This window comes from Oratosquilla oratoria, chromosome 16 (assembly GCF_046742065.1).
Source record: "Oratosquilla oratoria isolate Oo_2021 chromosome 16, ASM4674206v1, whole genome shotgun sequence".
Classification (NCBI taxonomy): Eukaryota; Metazoa; Arthropoda; class Malacostraca; order Stomatopoda; family Squillidae; genus Oratosquilla; species Oratosquilla oratoria.
This window is the reverse complement of record NC_134792.1, coordinates 53860759-53882977: the sequence shown is the minus strand read 5'-3', so window position 1 is coordinate 53882977 and position 22219 is coordinate 53860759. Positions and strand designations below refer to the sequence as shown.

The window sequence follows — 22219 nt, the reverse complement described above, 5'->3', positions numbered from 1 at the left end:
CATTCTGCTTGAGTTACATGACATACAAGTAAGGTCCAGAATTATAACAAGTGACTGCTATCAATTTTATCCCTCTGGAAATAGTATACAGTGTTCATATTGCGTACATATGGTACGGAGCATTTACGAGCAATTTAATGAAACTTTATGTGCTCGTTAAGTAGTTATTACTTACTTTTGAAGGAATGGAATCGTGATTCTAGATAAAGTGGTCACTAATTTTGTTCACCAACTCAAAATAGCAGATGCATACAGTATATTACATACACACTGCACGACAATATCAGTATGTCATCACTGAATATTATGTCACGTAACAATGCAGCTTACAATGCAATATTATTAATATACTCATAAACATAAACCAAATTCACACGATTATTCATAGACTCGAAACAATGAACAGCAAATACGAGATATCACTAAGGTGAGGATAGAATAATCCAACCACGCATTTCATATCATGTATGCATTAAATCAACCAGCTTTTCAAAGTCCATTGTAGGAAAAAGGCCTCTCCCAACTTCTTCCATGATTCGTGCATCAGCGACACTACGTCACTCCTGCAATCTTCTCTACCTGGTCTTCCATTTCCACGCTTGCCACCTCGCCATCCTCCTTTCTGGATACTTAAAATGCCCATTCTCGCAGGGGTTTTTTCATTTTAGGTCGCATTCTTACCCAATTTGCCCCTTTCCTGACCTTTAGTGTTATCCCCAGCAGTGATCTTTCCACTGCCCTCCGTGTACACCCAACCTTTGTCTCCATTGCCTTCGTCAGTTTACAACTTTCACATATGCAGGTCTTATGATTGTATATGATCAAGCTTGAGTTTCAGACATACAGATAAAGGAGTCTCTTATGATACTTCTAAGCAGTCAATAAATCCATTTACCCCTGGTCTCTCTTTCAGAAGACATGTGGACTTCTGATAACTGGCAGCAGTCTCCAAGCGGGATCAAAAGTCATTCAGGGAATATGTATTGTGCTGTTGTCGAGGGAATACTAATGTGGGGCACTCTAGAATGAAGTGTTCTGTGTCTTTGTGTGGTGGTTACATCTTGAGCAGTTTGAATATGTGGCCAGGGTTATTATTTATACATATATGTACTTCTCTCTCTTTTTGTGGGTGCCTATGTCTGGAAGTTGGTGGTTTGTCATGAATGGTCTATTTAGTGATCTCAGTATGTACGTGCCTTTGCGTGGTAGTTTGATACAGATGTTTGAATAAAATGTGGCTGGTGCAGTATATATATGTATATATATATAATATATATATATAATATATGCATATATATATGTATATATATGTATTTATATATGTACATATATCACAGGTGAGAAATGTAGTAACACATTTGTAAATCACAACTAACACCACAGTCGGACGAAAGAAAAAGTTGCGTAAGCGGAACTATATATTTCGATTGCTACCTGCAATCCTCTTCAGTAGTACAAAGTGGCAGGGAGGAGGCTATCTTAAGTAGCAACCTCTTACAAAAGAAAGGGAACATGAGAAAATAAAGAGCATCACTGCCCCAACCCTAGTTGACCTGAGGCTGACACGAGGTCGGGTCAGGGGGAGGGGGAGGAAGCTTGTTGACAATATTTTTGGTGATGAATAGTCCTGAAATGATGTCTGGGGTCCATTGACCCTTGGAAATATTCATCGTGGGCAGATAATCAATTAATGTTGATTCCACCAATTTCCTTCTGAACCCACACCCTGATTTATAAATGAGATCAGATTTCTCCCAGTCCATCCGGTGATTAAATTTATTAACGTGTTGAAACACTGCTGAATTTATTTGGCCATATCTAATCGACCTTTTGTGTTCATTTAATCTTGTCGGTAGGTCTCTCCCCGTCTGGCCAATGTATGAAAGGTTACAATCTTTACATGGAAGGGAGTAAACACCTGGGATATGTTCTTCCTTCAACCTCTGGTGAACATGAGGTTGAAGGAAGAACATATCCCAGGTGTTTACTCCCTTCCATGTAAAGATTGTGATGAATATTTCCAAGGGTCAATGGACCCCAGACATCATTTCAGGACTATTCATCACCAAAAATATTGTCAACAAGCTTCCTCCCCCTCCCCCTGACCCGACCTCGTGTCAGCCTCAGGTCAACTAGGGTTGGGGCAGTGATGTTCTTTATTTTCTCATGTTCCCTTTCTTTTGTAAGAGGTTGCTACTTAAGATAGCCTCCTCCCTGCCACTTTGTACTACTGAAGAGGATTGCAGGTAGCAATCGAAATATATAGTTCCGCTTACGCAACTTTTTCTTTCGTCCGACTGTGGTGTTAGTTGTGATATATATATATACATATATATATATATATATATATCTTTATATTTTGATATATATATATATTTATATATATATATATATATATACATATATGCGGAAAAAACACCAAGGAAAAAGATAAACTGATCATCAGTTTATCTTTTTTCCTTGGTGGTTTTTCCGCATTTAGAATCACGAGTTTATGTGATTTCTCATGCATATATATATATATATATATATATATATATATATATATATATATATATATATATATATATATATATTTATATATATATATACCGTTCTGTTGGTGGTGCTTGTGAAATGTAGTGCAATGGTATGTAAAGAATGTGTGGTGTTTAGTGTTCTGGCATAGAATCGTGGTTGTCATTTTTATGTGGTGTTCTATTGGGGAGGAATTGAGTGTGCTGGTGTCCGACTGGGGCTGTTTTTGTTGCATTTTGTTATTACTCTTAATACTCCAGTCAGTAAATTCCATAAATAATTTTTGTTCGTCTAGTTGATTATTGGCAACCATACTGTGGAGGCGTAATCAAGGCGATTCTTATGGATTGCCTGAAGATGTTTATAAAATATAATTTCTGTTGCCCAAAGTTAATTCTTGCGATGGATCGAAATAGGTTTGTTTTCGTGTTTCGTTTAGCTGCCAGGTCTTCCATGTGTGGGGTGATATGAGTATCAAATGAGTCCTTGAATTTCAGGGTTCTTTTCCAATGAAAGATTTTTGTATATTTTAATTTCTTTATTTCATGGTTGTCTGGACAACGCGACCATCGATTTGTAGGGTGAAGCTTTCATTCTGTTATTTCTTAACCATTGTTCCAGTTTGTTCATATGGATTTTTGTGTTCTTTGTTGCTATTTTGTATATATACTGTGCTGGGTTATCAAATTCCGACCAATTACGAAACGTCTTTTCAATTTTCATTATCTTTAATTCATTTTAGCATTTGACCTAGATAATTATTTTCTATAACTTGTATATGAATTGAAATTTATAGTCGAATATTAATCTTATTCATCTCAAAACCTATTTTGAGAATGTAGGCTACTTGCTGGGATCACTGTTGTTTCTGTAATATATCATCCATAAATCCCTGGTGATTAGAATTATGGCATTTAATGTTCAAACATTTCACCTCCTAACGATATTCCTCGATTGCAATTGTTAGCCAAACTAATTAGCATAACACCTCTCTAATTCTTCTGACTTCTCCTCTATTCCCAATTCCCTATCACCCGCCGTGTTCTTCCATACTTTGGCATTTAAGTCTTCGATTATCATCATGTATTTATATTTTTTTCCTTGGGCAATTGGATTACATACATAATCATTAAAGATTCAGTTTCGATGTCTGAACTGTGAAGTTGTTGCATTAAACCGATGTATTTCTAGAGCGTATGTTTTATATAACCTATTCACAACCCAAATTACCCTGTCCGTTGAATTACTATATTTCACTACGTTACCAGCAATCCATCGATTAATTAAGACTCCCAAAACCACTGGATTTTTTCAACTGTATAGTAATGATTACCTTATAGCTACACGAACTTTTCTTCCTTTGTATTTCGCTCACATCTCAACTAATGTTATCCAGTTCCTCCACCAAACTTTCCAGTTAGTTGTCTTCTGCGAGGTGTAAATTCTCATTTTCAGGTTGTTTCATGACCAAGACGTGAGTCTACTTGGATATGCTTGTTCACATTTGATGGCACACTACCCGTAAATACACAGGTACTGATAATCCAACAGGAAAACCTGTGTACTCATCATAGTCAATTGAATAGTTGTAACAGTTTCATCTCACCCCTGTCACCCATTTTCTGATCAAATGCATTTCTTATTCAGTTTTATTCATTATATTTGGTGGAACCCTATATATCTACAGGGCGCCCAGTGGTCCACACCGTTATTATAACGGTACCTTATATAAGGACTTTCCTTGTTCACTACCAGGGATATGCTTGGTGGTATCGAGTTCTCGAGGCTTGGAATATTTTTTTTAATTGTAATATACGAGAAAGGAATTACTATCTTGGGGTACCATTTAATTTTCTCAGTGTGTCATATTTAGTTTTATATTCGTTTATGTTTTTCGAGTAGTCAGCATCGTCCTGTAGGGGTTGACGCACCTGCACAGCAAACGGGTTCTTGATATCCTTGAGACTTTTTTTTCAATTTGTTCCTAAGGCCCTCGATCTGACGCCCTCCCATCCTAAACCAAAATATCTTTACTGTCGGTTGTATACACTCCCTTTGTTGCTCATTTACATTTTCTACAAGCCATATTTACTACGATTGCCCCTTGACATAGCTTTAGTAATCAAGATTCATAATCCCACTCGCCAGCGTCAAAATATCGGTTCTCAGGCAAGATATGCATGCATTTCCATAAATAGCTGTAAGCATAGGGTAGTGAAACAATGAACAGGTAACCACAAATAGGAGGAAAATACTTGTAGATAAAGCAGAAGCCTGTGGGACGCCAGTAGTCTTTGAAACCGGAGAAGGTGGACGTGACGTGTCCAGTAGCAGCCACTGAAAGGTCAGATAGGAAATAAGAAACAAAGGAGTAGAGAAAGAATAAATACTGTATGGTGGTAGCTTAAAAATAAAGATTAGTGTAGAACTCTGCCACATATTATTGATATGTCTAGTACAACATAATTCTTCCATTATCCTTTAAAGTTCGTCAATAGTCTAACAGGCGACCGTCACGACTCAAACCCTTGGCCTTGCAAACCCAAATTGAACTAATATGGTAATTTTCAATTAATAAAAAAAACGAACATATGAACAAATAGATAAATAAATAGATAAAATGAACATGAAAATTCAAACTTACATTCGGAAATCGTACAAAAATAAGATGAATATTTCATAAGAAAAATAGCATGCACAGCTCTGCCCAAATTTTATGCACTAACGATTTCATCTTAATACGTAATACGTGTTTTTTTTTTTTTTTTTAAGAAATGAATTTCTGAGAACTATTACTGGACTCAGGTGAAGAACTACTTTCTCTAGATTGCCCTCAAAAGAAGTTGTATTGACGACCAAAGAAAAACCCATGCCTGGAGAGATGCTTTATAATCTTCTGAACAATTCATGATTGCCCAACTCTGTACTGACTAAGCGAAAAATATTACAGCCATACAGAGACAGAACCTTGCGCCATCTCGATGGATGTAATCTCGAACTCACGGATACGCATGGCAAAGTAAGTCTTCGGACAGGGCTTCGTCCAAGGAAAAGTACGAATAACAGTCTTTAGTTGGAAAATATAACTGGGCCCCTTTCATATCTAACTCATACTAAATATGTACTACGATTCTTTAAAGGCATGATCCCTTTTATTACATATTATGCCATTATTATTATAGGGATTGCTATAGTCATCGGCCACAGAACAAACGTAATGGCTTCCTACGTTATTCTCACGGCAGAATGAAAAACACACTATTAAGTTCTGGCAAGGAATATTATGATTTATCACAAACATTAATAGTGATGAGTAATAGGGGATATGATGGTATATGCTGTGTAACTTCTACTTTTCCTCTTCTTTTATTCAGTCTATAGTATCGGAAATACTATTTTCATCCATAAATCATGGACATAACTTCGGTATTTTTCTAGTTTCTAAACCCCCTTCCATTACTGATAACTACGAAAATAGCGGAGAAAGTAGGGAGTACAAAAATAATCTTATATAATCAGTGATCTTACGTAATCAGTCTGCCAAGTCTACTACTGTGCGCACGCCTATGCGCATTGTCTGCTCCACAGACATCGTCTGCTACTGAGGTATTATCTGCTACGCTAATATCGTCTGCTACGCACATCCGCTGCAGACAGAACGACACTACTACGAGACAACGAATTACAAAGGCCAAACATACCGACAGGAGACCTTTTGGTCCATACAGAGGTCGGATGAATATGGAAATACACGCCATATGTAAATAAATAGCCAAACAAAGAAATTAAGAAGCATTGCAACATTTTGTTTAGTATATCTAGGTCAACTTTTAATTTTCATTTTGTTATCGAAGAGTAGGCGGACAGGCTCCGAAAGTGTTATCCTTTTTCCTTGCCGTTTTCTTGGGAAACAGTCTTTTCTGACGAATCAGATAACTTTTATCTGCCAGAATTTCCTTTGCCATCGCCGTCCTCCTTGTTCAAACGAATAGCAATTAACTAAATGGACCAGTCAGTAGCTTTTACGCAGAATTAAGATATGATATTAAAAAAACAATAAGACATTTTCTAAGTGACAACAATTAGGCTTTACAATGATGCGTGTCATTCATTCACATTTTAATAAGGCTAGTATCACACATAAAAATATATCTAAGATGTCGACATATCTTGTTTTCGGCTATATCAGTCCTCAGAAACCTTTTTCTTTTATACCAAGCAGGCTAGAAATTAAATTTTACACTAGTATTTTACCTAAGAGGGTGTAATGTTTTAATACATCTCAGTAATTTCCTAATGGGTGATTTTCAACCTAAATATTTGCAAACTCTTTTCTTAATTAAAGTAGTTTTTTATATATAAATTCCATTTAGTTCTTCATAAAACATTTAATCTCGAAGCAGTTCCTTGATCTGTTTTTTTTTTTCATGATTTGGGGGAATTTAATGTTCAAATATGTAAATCCATGGCCATTTTTTTGCCATACTATTGATAAAATTCTTCAACCCTAACTTATTCTCTAAAGTCCGTTATGTTCGTTTTAAGGGCCATTTATACTGTCAAACGGTTTATCAAACACTTGTTTGAAGTTATGTTTGATCATGTGAATGGGGTTTTATGTTGTCAAACACGTTTGTCAAACGGTTCCAAGAAACTGGCTGAGCCCGACTTTTGTGGGCGGCCTTCAAGCGACATGACGTCATCAACAGTTTGATCGTGAGAACGACGGTCAAACATCAAACCTCAGTTCCTATTCACATCTAAAGTGGAAACAACGTTTACATCTATCAAAAACATGGATATGGAGAAATATAGAGAACATCAAGCCTTATGGAAGGTGAAATCGAAGGAATATGCTAACAGAATAGCTAATATTAATTTTAAATGAGTGGTTATCTGGCTCTAATTATGAATCGACATGCAAGTTGGTATGTGAATTTTTGTGTCTTTTCAACAGCCAATCCTTTCTCCACTTTGATCTTCTTTTCTTTTTTCCTTGATGCCGCCGCTAAACCAATAGCAATTAATATGTCTTGGTCGAGAGCCATCTTTACCTAACAACTACATGAGTCACACTGATGTTGGATCGTTTGGTTTGACCGTATGACACCTCTTTAAACCTCTTGACAAACCGGTTTGTCGAACCGTTTGACCGTGTAAATGGCCATATAGTCGCATTCTTAACTATACATAAATTTATTAATCTATTGTTCTCTTATCTACATATTTACATATTCACTTATGTATATATTCATCCGTTCATTTATTCATTTATTTATTGGTTCATTCATTTATTAATTTAATCATATATCAATTTTCTATTCATTGATTAATTTATTTACCCATTTTTCTATTTATTTGTTCATTTAATTATTATTTTATTTACCTATTTTTCGGCCGTTCTACTTACAGGAAAACAACAGAAGTTTGTATAACCAAGTTGCATTCCGAGTGCAATTGACATAATCTTTAAAGGTCAGATATCAACAGATATACCATTCGCTAAAAATTTCACTGTACAACAAATTTTAGGATTAAGAAAAAAACATAGTTCTCATGTGCGTTTTATTATGAAGTTCAGTGTGCTGAATTCAAATTTGATAACAAAAATTTCATGCCACGTCACAATTTTTTGTAAATCGCTGTTTTAATAATTATGCAATTAATAGAGATTTCCAAGGTTCCATAAATGTATTTTGCTCCCAAAGTCAGATTAAATGTCTTCATTGTATTTATTTAATTAATATATAATGAATCGGCATGTTTGTTAGCTTTATATGATGTATTAACCTACAATCTATTATTTACTTCTTCTTTTATAAGACGTCTCAGGCGTGTCACGCTTCAGGTTCCAACAGAAGTCAGCCAGCATAGCAGGGCTCCATTTTCCCTTGTACCTGTTTTCCATTGACGCTATATCTTGATGGAACCTCTCTCCATGTTCATCACTCACATCTGCTGCATTCTCTGGGAAGAAGGACAGATGAGAATGAAGAAAGTGTATCTTCAGTGACATATTGCATCCGAGATCTTGGTAGCATTTGATTAGCCTCTCCACTTTACGCTCTCGCTGGGACTCTTGGTGCTTTCCCAGAAGCCCTTTGCATACATCTTTGAATGCATGCCAGGCCGCTAGCTCAGGTTCATCCATTGTCGCCTCAAAATCCTCATCATTTATAAGCTTGCGAATCTGAGAGCCTACAAATATACCCTCTTTAATCTTGGCATCACTAATTTTAGGGAAGATCCCTTTGAGATACTGGAAACATGGCTTGTTATGTTGCAGTGCTTTGGTAAATTGCTTCATTAGGCCTAGTTTTATATGCAGTGGTGGCAAAATGATTTTCTCCTTCTTAACTAGTGGCTCATGAATTACATTATGGCATCCAAGCGTCATAGATTCCCGAGATGGCCATTCTGAGCGTATATAATGTTCTGATCTGGCCCTACTGTCCCACTTGCAAAGAAAGCACATAAATTTGGTGTATTCAGTTTGTAGCCCATTAAGTATGGCTACTACTTTCAAGTCTGCACAAATTAACCACTCATGCTCTTTGTAACTTATGCGGTCTAGAATAAAAGCAAGGTTCTCATATGTCTCTCTTAAAATGACTGAGTAAGCAACTGGAACTGAAGGCATGGTGTTCCCAATGTGCAACAGAACTGCTTTTATGCTGTAAAGGGATCCATCTATGAATAGCCTCCACTCATTGGGTTCATAGGACAGCTCAAGGGCACTGAATAGGCCTCTGATATAATTACAATAAGTCAAGTTGTTTTCCAAAGTGAAGAAATCCTGTAGATTTGCAGAACGCTTCCTAAATACTGTAATTCGAGCTTCTTCATCCAACAGGTGCCATTGTTGCAAACGTGAGGCCAGGAGTTCACTCTGTTGCTTAGTAAGTGTTAGATCACGAGCTAGATCATTGAGTTCTGGTTGGGTGATGAGGTGTGGTTTCTTATCAGATTCAAGTTGTGTCGTATACGTTGCATCTTGAGATTCTGAATCGTCTGAGTTGCTCGTGTCATCGCTTGGTAGTTCAGAGGGCGGCTGTGGTACAGGAATATCACTTGAATGTAGAACTGGGCGAATAGCAGACTGAAGATCTGGATACACGATAGATTTCTTGCCTTTTCTGTTGCGACCTGCAGGAAAATAAAATAAAATCAGACTAAAAATGGATACTATTGGTTGTGATCACGTGCAAAAATAGTGGAAGTGCAACTTATTATGTATTTCGATCTTTTTTATTGATACATCTCTTGAAAAAATATATAAAAACAGTAAAAAATAAACACTGAACACCCACCTTTAATATCCGTTAAGCAGAAATAGCAATCTGTTGAGTGGTCCTTTGGCTCCCTCCAGACCATTGGTACGCCAAACATGAGGCCAGTCCCTTTGCCTTTCACCCAGGCAGAAAGGGAACTTGTACACCTGACACAACATATGTGAGGTGCCCAGCTTTTGTCCTGGTCACCCACTTTACATCCAAAGTACAGCTCATAAAGTTTCTTTACACGTTGAGTCAACTGTCTCTTGTATTGCCTTAATGTAACTGATCCACATATATAACAAAACTTGTCTGGCGAATTCTTGCATTCTCTAGGCATCTTAACTCTGTATCCTGTTGAGAAAAAAAAAAACACATATGTGAAAAATTATATAAATGGTAAAAGCAACAAAAAATACCGTTCAGATAGACATTGCGGGCACTGCTATTTACGAAGAACTGGAGGGTCACAGAAAGAAATGGATGTTATATTCGTGATCTACGCAAAAAATAACTCTAGAAAAGGATAGTCTCATTTCCGGTTTTTTTTTTTTCATTGTTATACAGTGAAATCATCGTATTGCTCGAAAAAGTACTTTTTAAAAGTGTAGTGGTTTGGTTCGAACAAGCCAGGGAAAATGAAATTCACTTTGGTCTCTTATTCTAATCTCTTTGGTAAAACCACAAGTAATAGCCACTGGTTAGTGGATCTGATCAGTCGTAGCTGGACGGTGAGCCGAACGTCAGAGGCGGTGGCGGCTGATGACGGCGAGGCTCGATGGAACTGCTACAAGACTGGACGAGATGTTGTTGCTGCTGCCGTGGCTATTACCATTCTGTCCTGACTAGCCGCCGCTGCCCTATTTAAGGGTCGCTCGCGGCTCAGCGTAGTTGGCAAGAGAGGTCGCTAGCCGCTCGAGAACCATTTGCTGGCTCCTGATTGGCTAGCTCATATTCACCTCTTGCCAACTATGGGAAGTGTGTGACCGCCTGTGGCTGCGTCACTACACCACTCCCCCTCTCTTCGAGAGCGGGCGTCGAGGGAGATTGGGAGCGACGCGCGCGACGTGGTGGAATCGGTGTGGCCTTCGTATCACTCGCCCAGAACGTGTGGTCATTCCATCAGGGGGCATGTCTGGCGAGGAGGGCCTTGATGGAGGGGGGCTCGAATGCAGGGTGGTGTGGTCGAAGTCAGATGCCTGGCGAGGTGGGGTCGGTTGAGTATGGAGCTGTGGAGACATAAGGTTGGGTGAGAATTGTTGCATTGCATGGTAGAGTGGGGGCGTAGGGTGGGGAGGATCTTGCGGGGTGCCGGGAACAGTTGTAGAAGGATGTGGTTGCGGGGTGGGAGAAGGAGAAGGGTTCGCTGTCGTGTGCGTGTGATCTGTGTATGGTGAAGAGTCAGGGGCAGGAGGGGAGTGTTGGTTTGGAAGGGAGTGTTTCGGGGGGTGAGGAATGACTTGGTTCGGTGGTGAGGATGGGGTTAGGACCATGTTGTAAGATGTATTGTAGTGGCCCTGGAGGGGAGTGTTGGTTTGGAAGGGAGAGTGTTTCGGGGGGTGAGGAATGACTTGGTTCGGTGGTGAGGATGGGGTTAGGACCATGCTGTAAGAGGTATTGTAGTGGCCCTGGAGGTTTGGTAGGGGGATTGATGGGGAGATGGGCCGGCTTGAGCCTGTCGATGGAGACGCTATCCGGTTTGGCACCTCGGTTGATCACGAAGTACTTTGGTGATCTGCTGAGGACTCGGAAGGGGCCGTCGTATGGGCGCTGAAGAGGAGCTCGTGTGGAGTCTTTCCTGACGAAGACGTAGTCACTTGTAGACAGGGCCGGGGGAAGGTGCTCCGGCTGTGGTTGTGGTGGACGAGGGGGTGTTGGACGGGTGTTGGCGAATGTGTCCTTGATGAGTTGGAGGAGGGCGTGACGATCCGGATCGCCGACGGCAGGCGTGGCAATTTCCCCAGGGAGGCGAAGGTTCTCAGCGTAAAGTAGCTGCGATGGGGAAATGTCATTGTCGACCTTAGGTGTGACGCGGATCGTGAGAAGCACCAGGGGAAGGGCGTCGACCCAGTCGCATGAGGGTTGTGCCTTCAGCGACTCCTTCAGTTGGCGGTGGAACCGTTCCACGAGTCCATTGGCTTGGGGGTGGTAAGCGGTGGTCCGGTTACGTTTGGTGCCAAGGAACTTGAGGAGGCTGGACCATAGGTCAGATTGGAACTGGGAGCCCCTATCGGTGACAATGATGTGAGGTGCGCCGAATCTGGATACCCATCCAGAGAGGAAAGCACGGGCGGTCGTCTCGGCGGATATATCCGGAAGGGGGATCGCTTCTGGCCACCTGGTGTACCTGTCGATACACGTAAGGAGGTAACGCATGCCGCGAGAAGGTGGAAGGGGGCCCACAATGTCCACATGAACTGACTGGAAACGTGCCGTTGGTGCAGGAAAACGCTGGAGTGGTGCGTGGACGTGGCGCGTAACCTTGGCCGTCTGGCAGGGGAGGCAGGTCCGGGTCCATTGTCTGACATCCTTGTTGATGCCTGGCCAGACGACTCGATCCGTGATGAGGCGTTGTGTCGCGCGGATGCCCGGATGACTGTGGTCATGGAAGGAGGAGAAGACGTCCTTACGGTGACAGGCGGGGATGTACGGACGGGGTTTGCCTGTGGAGATGTCACACCACAATGGTACGGGGTTGTTGGGAAGCTGTCTTAGCTGTAGGGACGAGGTGTCGTGCATACGTAGGAGGCGGAGTTCACCGTCGTTGTTCTGAGATGCGGCGATGCGTGCGTAGTCTATGTTGTGGTTAGGGAGGATGCTGGAGGTGATTCTAGACAAGGCATCGGCTACCTGGTTATCCTCTCCCTTGATGTATTCAATGCGAGTATCAAATTGGGAGAGGAAGGACAGCTGCCGGGAGACTCTTGGGGAGTGATGGTCGGAGACTCTGTCTAGGGCATGGGCGAGTGGCTTGTGGTCTGTAAGGATAACGAAAGGCCGGCCTTCCAGGAAGTAAAGGAAGTGCTTGACAGCCGAGACTATGGCTAGCAGTTCCCTGTCAAAGGCGCTGTAGCGAATTTGAGGAGGTTCCAGACGTTTGGAGAAAAAGGCGATAGGCTGGAGCTGGCCGTTGATCTTCTGTTGGAGGACGGCGCCAATTGCTGTGGAGGAGGCATCAGTGGTAAGGAATGTGGGTGCGTGAGCTACTGGGTAGGACAAGCGGGCGGCTTCAGCGATTGCCGCCTTGGCTTGTTCGAATGCCTGGGTCGCTTCGGAAGACCATCTCACAGGTTTGACCGACCGCTTGGAATGGTTCTTGGTGAGGTCGTTCAAGGGAGCGAGTTTTGCAGCTGCGTTGGGGATGAATCTGTGGTAATAATTGACGATTCCTAGGAATCGTCGGAGCATCTTGATGGTTGTTGGCTGTGGGAAATCTTGGATTGTGTCTACTTTCTGAGGGAGAGGATACAGACCTGCTGTTGAGATGCGGTGTCCGAGGAAGTCGAGAGATGAAACTCCGAGGAGACACTTGGACGGATGTACCCGGAGGTCATAATCTTGGAGGCGGCGGAAGAGGAGGCGGAGGTGTTGGCGGTGTTGGTCGTGGGTATCGGAGGCTACGAGGATGTCGTCGATGTAAACGGTGATGAAGTCAAAGTCTCTGAGGGCATGGTCTATGAACCTCTGGAACGTCTGGGCGGCATTCCGGAGGCCAAAGGCCATCATCTTCCACTCGAAGAGGCCGAACGGAGTGGCTATGGCTGTCTTCTGGACGTCTTCCGGCGCTACAGGGATTTGATGAAACGCCCTGACCAGGTCAATTTTGGAGAAGACCTGCTTCCCGTGAAGCTTGAAGTGGAAGTCTTGAGCGTGAGGGATGGGGTAGCGGTCGGGCTTCGTGATGCGGTTAAGTTGACGGTAGTCACCGCAAGCCCGCCATTGGTTGGGCGGTGGGGGTGGCTTGGGAACCATGTGGAGTGGTGATGCCCAAGCACTCTCCGATGGTTGGATGATGTCCTGGTCTAGGAGTTCTTGGAACTCCTGTTTGGCAGCGGCCAACTTCTCTGGGGAAAGTCGTCGAGGCTTGCTGTGTACTGGCGGTCCAGATGTCTGGATGTGGTGCATGATGTTGTGAGGGGTGGTGGTGGTGTTGGTCTTGTCTGGCGATGTTAGCTGGGGAAACTCCTGCAGGATGCGTACATAATCGCCAGCGGACTGGAGGGACGATATCTGGTGGGATTTGGCGTTAGTGGTGGTTCCCGGTATGCTTGTCGTGCCGTGGTACAAGCAGTTATCCTTGGCGTTTACTACCATATTGTAATGCTGGAGGAAGTCGTAGCCAAGAATGGGGTGCTGGACCGCTGCTATGACGAATGTCCAAGGGAACTTGACATCGTGGAGGTCCAGGACGCTGTGGTGGCTGCCGTACGTTGCAATGGGCGTACCGTTGGCTGCAAGCAGGTCGTAGGATGGCCACCGTGTACCGTGGTTGGGTTCTTCCGTCGGGGGTATGATGCTGACGGCTGAGCCCGTGTCTACCAGGAAAGAGAGGCCAGAGTGGCGATCACGCACTGAGAGGAGGGTGTGAGTATGGTTAGCGGGGGTAGGAGTGCTTACCGACCCCCGCGTTTGGCGTTTCCCTGCGACCAGCTGCATGGTTGTGTGCATCTGAGCGCCTTGGCTCCGAAGCGGGTATGGTACCAACAGGAGGCAGTATCCTGTCGTGGAGCGGGGCTAGGTGGTGGTTGAGGGGGGGTTCCCTTCTCGGCAAGCAACTGGTTGAGCAAGGTCTTCATGTCGGCGACTTCCTGCCGTAGTTGCTGCATACTTTGGTCACTGGCACTATATGACATGGGATTGTTTTCACTCACAGCACTATGGTCGGTAACACCTGGGTTGTCACTACACTTTGCGCGAACACTATGCACTGGTTTGTGTACCGAGGTATGTCGCTGGAACAACCTATCTGCTATTTCGCAGTATTGTTCGTCGTCCTTATCGCCGGCTAAAGCTTCCAGGTGTAAGTGGAGGGCGTCCGGCATCTTGGAGAGGTGAATGGAGCGGAGGAGTTCCTTGGGCAATGCCACCTTTGCACGGGTGTTGAGGTTGGCCATACGGGTGTATAGCTGTGAGGGGGTGGTGTCGCCGAGTTCGCTCTGCTGGATATCTCGGTAGAGCTGGTCGTCAGGCCTGGCGCATAGCTTCCGTAAGGCAGTCTTGAGGGCGGCACACTTGCCTTCTTCCGGAGGAGAAGAGACGGCGTTACGGACAAGGGCGATGACGTCCGTTGGTAGAGCGGCGATGTACGCGCCGAAGGCTTGGTGGTCTGGAACGTCACCTTGAGTGGCTAAATAGGCTTCTGTGTGAAGTAGCCAGCTCTCCAAGTCACGGGAGAAACTGGGAAGTTTCACTTGTGAATTTTCCATAATCCTGGTTGTCTTTCACCGGGGTCACCAATTTGTAGTGGTTTGGTTCGAACAAGCCAGGGAAAATGAAATTCACTTTGGTCTCTTATTCTAATCTCTTTGGTAAAACCACAAGTAATAGCCACTGGTTAGTGGATCTGATCAGTCGTAGCTGGACGGTGAGCCGAACGTCAGAGGCGGTGGCGGCTGATGACGGCGAGGCTCGATGGAACTGCTACAAGACTGGACGAGATGTTGTTGCTGCTGCCGTGGCTATTACCATTCTGTCCTGACTAGCCGCCGCTGCCCTATTTAAGGGTCGCTCGCGGCTCAGCGTAGTTGGCAAGAGAGGTCGCTAGCCGCTCGAGAACCATTTGCTGGCTCCTGATTGGCTAGCTCATATTCACCTCTTGCCAACTATGGGAAGTGTGTGACCGCCTGTGGCTGCGTCACTACACCACTCCCCCTCTCTTCGAGAGCGGGCGTCGAGGGAGATAGGGAGCGACGCGCGCGACGTGGTTGAATCGGTGTGGCCTTCGTATCACTCGCCCAGAACGTGTGGTCATTCCATCATTTGCTGGCTCCTGATTGGCTAGCTCATATTCACCTCTTGCCAACTATGGGAAGTGTGTGACCGCCTGTGGCTGCGTCACTACAAAAGCATAGAAATAAAGTTTTTACCTGTTACAGAAGAATTTATTCAGAAAATTCACTTTTAATTGCGCCTCACATACCACTTTTCCGAAGTCTAGATCAAAGACTATAAAAGAAAGACAGGAAGGGTTCGTAAGGTGTTTAGCAAAAATATGTAGCCAGAATTAATGCCAAATACCGCTAGATTATTGGGGTTTTAACGCCATCTATTGAGCGGTTGAAAATTTAAAAATCGAAGCGATAGCTATTGTTGCCATTTTATTGTATTTTATATATTTTTAGAATTATATATTGATTGATATTTTCGGCCTTGTATATGATTATTATTTTAGTTCAATACTTTTTTTTTTACTTCATTTGTAACCATTACTGTGTAAATAGTATTTGCTTTCACATACTTGACATTTGACAATATCTCGTATATATAATATCTTTCATACCTCTGAATTTTTCATAAAATATAAAGAAAAATTATAATATACACACACACACATATACATACGCACACACACACATAATATATATATATATATATATATATATATATATATATATATATATAATTCTCTTATTTGATTTATATACATATGAATTTCTTTATCATTAGTCTTCATGGGTATTATATGTGGTAATATGGGCAAATGAAAGCTTAGGTTTTATTTCATAATTTTATTAATTCCAAAGAACATCTACCAGAACAATTTCTATTCTTATCACATTATCACATTTATGCCAAGAGTGTGAAGCAGGTCTATAAAACATCTATATAACTGTGGACTCAATTGTGGTACTAATATCTGTTGTTGCAATTTGACATATGTTGCTTACTTTTTATGATTTACAGGTCTTATAGAATTATGCAATGCTAATAAATGGTCAGTACTAACCAAAGTTCTCATCCAATGAACTTGGCAAGATTTCCATTTCAATTTGCTGGTGATGCAAAGTACTTGCAAAGTACTTGCAGTATCCAAGTGCAGGTCAATATCTGTAAAATAATATATGTGATGTTTTGTAGTTATAAACAGATAATGTATGTAAGGTATCTATGCTCAGAATTTAGTTTGTAATTTCAAGTTGAAATATGTTTTGTGCAAATACAAAAATTAGCTAATGGCTAGTGCTGGGCAAATACCGCTAATTTCAATACCGGAATTACCGGTAAACAACAATGCCGTTACCGGAATTACCGGTAATTTACCGGTAAAAGACTCGTGAGGTAGTAGTGACGTCCCAAGTTCGAGTCGCCTTTATGACTTAAATCTAAACAAATTTCATCCTACTATGGTGTGTAGTCACAAGTTTTGTAACGTCGTCACTATAAAAATCCTGCGCTCCGAGTCGTTACTCCAACTCTCGTGGGGAGGGGGTGCGTGTAAGGTCACAGCATTACCTCCTCTCCCTCAGTGCATAGGCCTACGCACCAATCCCCCCCTCCCCCTCTCACACTCCACTTCCGTCTCTATGTAAGTGCAATTTCATACAAAGAATATATTTTTCACATAGAAACACAATTTCATAAAAGAAAAATAATTACATGCATCATTTTTACACATTACACATAAAAATTCATTTCCAAAATCACCCATTTTTCATTTAGTCAGGACAAAGTTTTTTTTGTACAATTGAGGTTTTAAAGGTTTTGTGCGAGATGAATTGACATACGTAGGTCATTTTCATAATGTTTTTTTTACCAAGTTCCTCTTATATTAGGCTCAGGAACACAATCTCAACCCTTTGAATTTCTGTCAAAGTTTTTTTTCAATTGTTCATAGTTGCCATTTTTTATATTGGAATTACGTTAATTTTGTATTAGCAGGACTCTACGATCCCTATATTTATATTATAGTACCTTTAAATGGACAAAAAACACACGCATATGTTTTATTTTAATTTTTTATTCTGTGCATCCATTTGGATACATGCCCACCGGAACATAGGCTGACTAATCGAATACGTACATTTTGCACTGAACCTCTGCGGGCCGAGATGCGAACAAAACGATCTAGCACGACTGTTAATTTTCATATTCGAATACGTACATTTCGTACTGTGCATCTGTGGGCCGAGAAGGGAGCAGGACGATCTAGCACGTTGAATACGTTCCTGTTAATTTTCATCCTACGTAGGGCCGTCAGTACTGTCACTCAGTACCACCAAGCCGAAACGTGCTTACCGCTCTCTGAGTATTATGGGATACAAGGTTATATTCTTAGATCTTGATGGGATAGCTTATCGGTTAACGGAACCTAAACGGTAGCAGATTTTTTGCTGGTAAGTTACCGTCAAGGTTGTTACCGATAAAACCCGTAACTACCGGTAGCTGCCCACCACTACCGTCACTCAGTACCACCAAGCCGAGACGTGCTTACCGCTCCACGAGTGTTTGGTATAGCTTATCGGTTAACGGAACCTTAACGGTAGCAGAATTATTGCCGGTAAGCTACCGTCAAGGCTGTTACCGATAAAACCGGTAACTTTACCGGTAGCTGCCCACCACTACTAATGGCAATGAAAGAATATTATAAATAATGTTCAACTTTAAAGTAATACAGAAATATATAATATATAGAGACAACCAATGTTTTGTTTCAAATGCAATGTGCTAATAAAATAAAGTCATTTCAATTAACCTTATAACTGTACTATACTATTTACACATTGATCAAGCACTTACCTGCATCCATACTGGTTATTTCTGGCTCATCTGGGTGTGCTGGATCTGATAGATAATATAACGCATAATGAAAATCATTACTTCTTACCAAACAATGTTAATTATTGTAATCTTATGATAATGTATATATAAAACTGCATTGACTCACTCAGCAGGCAAATTTTGATCTGGGTATGCATTGGGGCACAAACGGGTTGATGATGCATATTGCCGTTGAGAAAAATTATGGCTACATATCCTTTGACTTTTATTTAATTGTGTAGGTGTTTTCTTCCTTAATGTCGATATACCGGTTACTTGTATCCACTTTGAACATCTATCAAAAAAGAAGAGAATGTTGATTTACAATTTTACTTAATGAATAAAATGACACTTATATGTCTATAATACTTAATGTTGGCAGTACAATATACACTTACCTTTGTGGTTCTTTAGGAAACCGATGGTACATGAATTCAGGATGAGAACTTTTGGACCGTTTGAACCAACCATGTGTTCCAAGTCACATATGGCTGAAATGTAAACATGCAGACGATCCAAAAAGCCCGCTAATTCTTTCCGAATAAAGCACAGCGATCTCTAGCGTTGGTTGAAGTAACTAAACTCATGAGTAATCAGTTAGGCTATTTACACCTTTTTCGTGCCTTCCAGTCTTTCGTATATAGTCTTTGGTCTAGATGTTCTAGTCGATTAGTAATTAGTACCAGTAATCGCCGCTAGGTTAACCGGCGGTGACGTCACAGTTGCCAAACAATCGGACAAAGAAACACACGCTGTAGTTCAGCTCTGTCATTCCAATCGAGTTATTCATCTTCATGTTCGTTTTTAATCCAAATTTGTTCGCAAAAATGGCCCACTGTGCATTCCAATTCGGAAGGATAGTATGTATGGTGGAAGAAGAAGAGGAAGAGGAGTTTGATATCGCCTAACATCGCATTGTAAAGCCTTACCAGTTCGAACTGATAATAGAACAGCCCGTTTCTTCGTCGGAATACAGTGCAAGTGAAGAGGAAGAAAGTGGTGAACAAAATAGCGAAGAAGAAGGGGAAAGCGATTTGTCAGACTCAGAACCCGAGACCACGGGGGAGGAGACGGAATTCGACGGCGACGTTGATTTAGACGGTGCCGAGAATCAAGATGGGCCTACCACCCCTCCTAGACCCAAACGCAAAAGATCTGACCACTCTCATAGGATTGGGAATACCAACTGGTATGAAATTCAGTGCATTATTCCTACCTTATTTAGGCTATCATTGCAAGCATGGGATGGGGTCCTTTGTTTTTATGTCGACGATCATTTGTCAGTCTCTCTCTAAAATTCCAAGCATGGGGGGAAAATTAAATGATATGAATTGCCTTGTGGCCATTTCTTCCCGCAAGATCGAGATTATTCATTTAAACTACTGGAATGAATGAATGAATACATGTAAATAAAATGAAGCCAAATAATCTTTTAATAAGTACTGTCAACTGTGTATTTTCTATTTGGAGAGTGGAGAATGGTTGTATATGGATGATGTTGTGACTGCATGAGGAGGAATGGGCGGGGGGGTGGGGTAGTATGTGTGAGTAAATTTTGACGCAGCCCGAAGGGATTTCTCCCCGTCCTCGCCTTATATGCAAAGGGGGACGGAGAGGGGGGGTCGCCGATTAAATGAAGCGGCCTTGCTGTGGATGTACTGTGTCTTGCGACACTGCTTCTGACCCAGGGCGGTGGGCAGGGTGCAGGGATGACCCGTCATCCAGGAGGTGCTCAGATGAGAGGAAGGGTGGGAGTGTTTTTATGCCTTTCCCTTTTTGGCTACCTCCCTTGGAAGGGGGAAAAAGCCTTGGTATATGTATGTATGGTATATGTACTAAACACAGTAAAGTGCATAAAAATAAAAATATGTACAAGGAAAAACATCATAAAATGACTATCAATATTTATGCAGTTGTTTCTTTCAGGCTATACAGATATATTGCTTACCGGCACTTCACCAGATGGATTTACCACATCCTTGGTAAAAAAAAAAAACAGAAAAGTTTTGCCATCTTGTGCAGTCTCACGAATTCGTGCACAGTGGGAAAGTGAGGACTATACATACTGTGGTTTCAAATATCCCCAAGTTTGATGTGAACGCAATGACATGTGATAGAAATATCAGGAAGCAATGTGGACTTATGAAATCAATGTTAGTTTGATTACAAATTCATGTACCATGTACTAGTCTGTTGACTCTTTATCATGTTTATGTGATGGCAATACTGCTGCTGTACACAACCTAGTCAGTGCTTCAATGATTAAACCGTGTTCGCGATTGTCTTTCAGACACTACATCTGATTTAGTGTGTCTTTTGTAGGTATCTGCAATATTTTATACCTCCGGTCCAGCGGCGGCGCCAGGAATTTTTAGTTGGGGAAGCTAAGGGTGGGCTGAGCAAATTTTTGGGGGGCTAATAGTAATATGATAATACACATATATTATCCTCATTTCAGAAGGGGAGGGGGTTAATGGTAGGGCTAGCACTGATGGCTGACAAATCTTTAGCCCAGGCAATTAAAAATTCCACTTAATAAAATTATTTCAATGAGTTTTAAATTTTCTATTTGCTCATTTCAGTTGGGGGGGCTGGCCACTTTTTTGGGGGGCTAAAGCCCCCCCAAGCCCCCTCCCCCCTGGCGCCGCCACTGCTCCGGTCCAGTTTAATTCACTAGGCCTATATAGGCCATCCTGCATGTCCATGGAATTTATAACAAGCCCTCTCTGACATAGGCATAGGCCTAAGCCTAACGCATGCACATGATGCATGGAGTCAGGAAAAGTAAACTGCCTACGGTACCTCAAGCCTCCGGCGTTTATCAAACGCTGACCCCCTACTTTTCTTTTTTTGGTTTCGGCGTGGAATGCTTTGTAGTAGCTGCAAAAATTGAGGGCACGGCATCAGGTTCTAGATGTCTCCTGGTCTTCTCCATAAATCCAATCGATAACGCTAGATTCATTTCGAAGCATTCCTCTTCGAAGTGGTCAGAGCAAAGTTCTGAAAACTTCGAAGGCTCCCACAGCTTGCCCGGTCTTTTGCCTGCTCTGTTCACCTTTCTATCCATTCTGATCGTCGGGCTGGCTCCGTAGGAAATTGAAAGAAACTCCTCCCACTTCCACTACCATTGTTGCAGCCTGCGGCAACGCAGTACACCATTATTATCACAATTTTGTGACAATAAAAAAAAAAAAATTAGACACTCAAGAGACGACACACGACTGACAATGCAAAAGCGATACGATGCACTCTCAGAATAACAATATTGTTTGGCAACTGTGACGTCACGAACGCGGAATTCCCCGAACGTTCCCGAAGCGCACGGGCGGGTTGTTTCGAATAGCAGACGACGCAATTAGATGAAGACAAACAACTGTTTTTGCCAAATTTGATAAGATGTAGATGGTGGAATTATATAGAATACTGTCAGTATGCTTTTTTATGTATATTAAACTGTAAATACAAAAACTTACGGAAGTCTTGATATCTGACCTTTAAGTCATCATATGCATTCTACTTAATTAGTCCCTATACCTACTTTTTTCAAAAGAAGCTTTGCATTATCATAAGACACCTTTGTGTTAGTTGCATGATCCAAAGTACGGAGGTGAAAACATATTTTCTTTGAGGAGTAGAAATATCAAAATCTATTTTGAAGAATCAGTTAACTA

The 22219-nt window shown here is 41.9% G+C and overlaps 1 protein-coding gene across 1 annotated transcript; it reads right to left on the bottom strand.

Moving 5' to 3' along the window:
* Window positions 1-18398: 18398 nt before the first annotated feature.
* Window positions 18399-19196, bottom strand: LOC143033774 (52 kDa repressor of the inhibitor of the protein kinase-like). The gene is made up of 3 exons (XM_076199261.1): window positions 18947-19196; window positions 18676-18843; window positions 18399-18572 (listed from the first exon to the last, which is right to left on the bottom strand). The coding sequence occupies exons 1-3, from the start codon at window positions 18976-18978 to the stop codon at window positions 18554-18556; spliced, it is 219 nt and encodes a 72-aa protein (XP_076055376.1). The 5' UTR covers window positions 18979-19196; the 3' UTR covers window positions 18399-18553.
* Between the last annotated feature and the right edge of the window lie 3023 nt (window positions 19197-22219).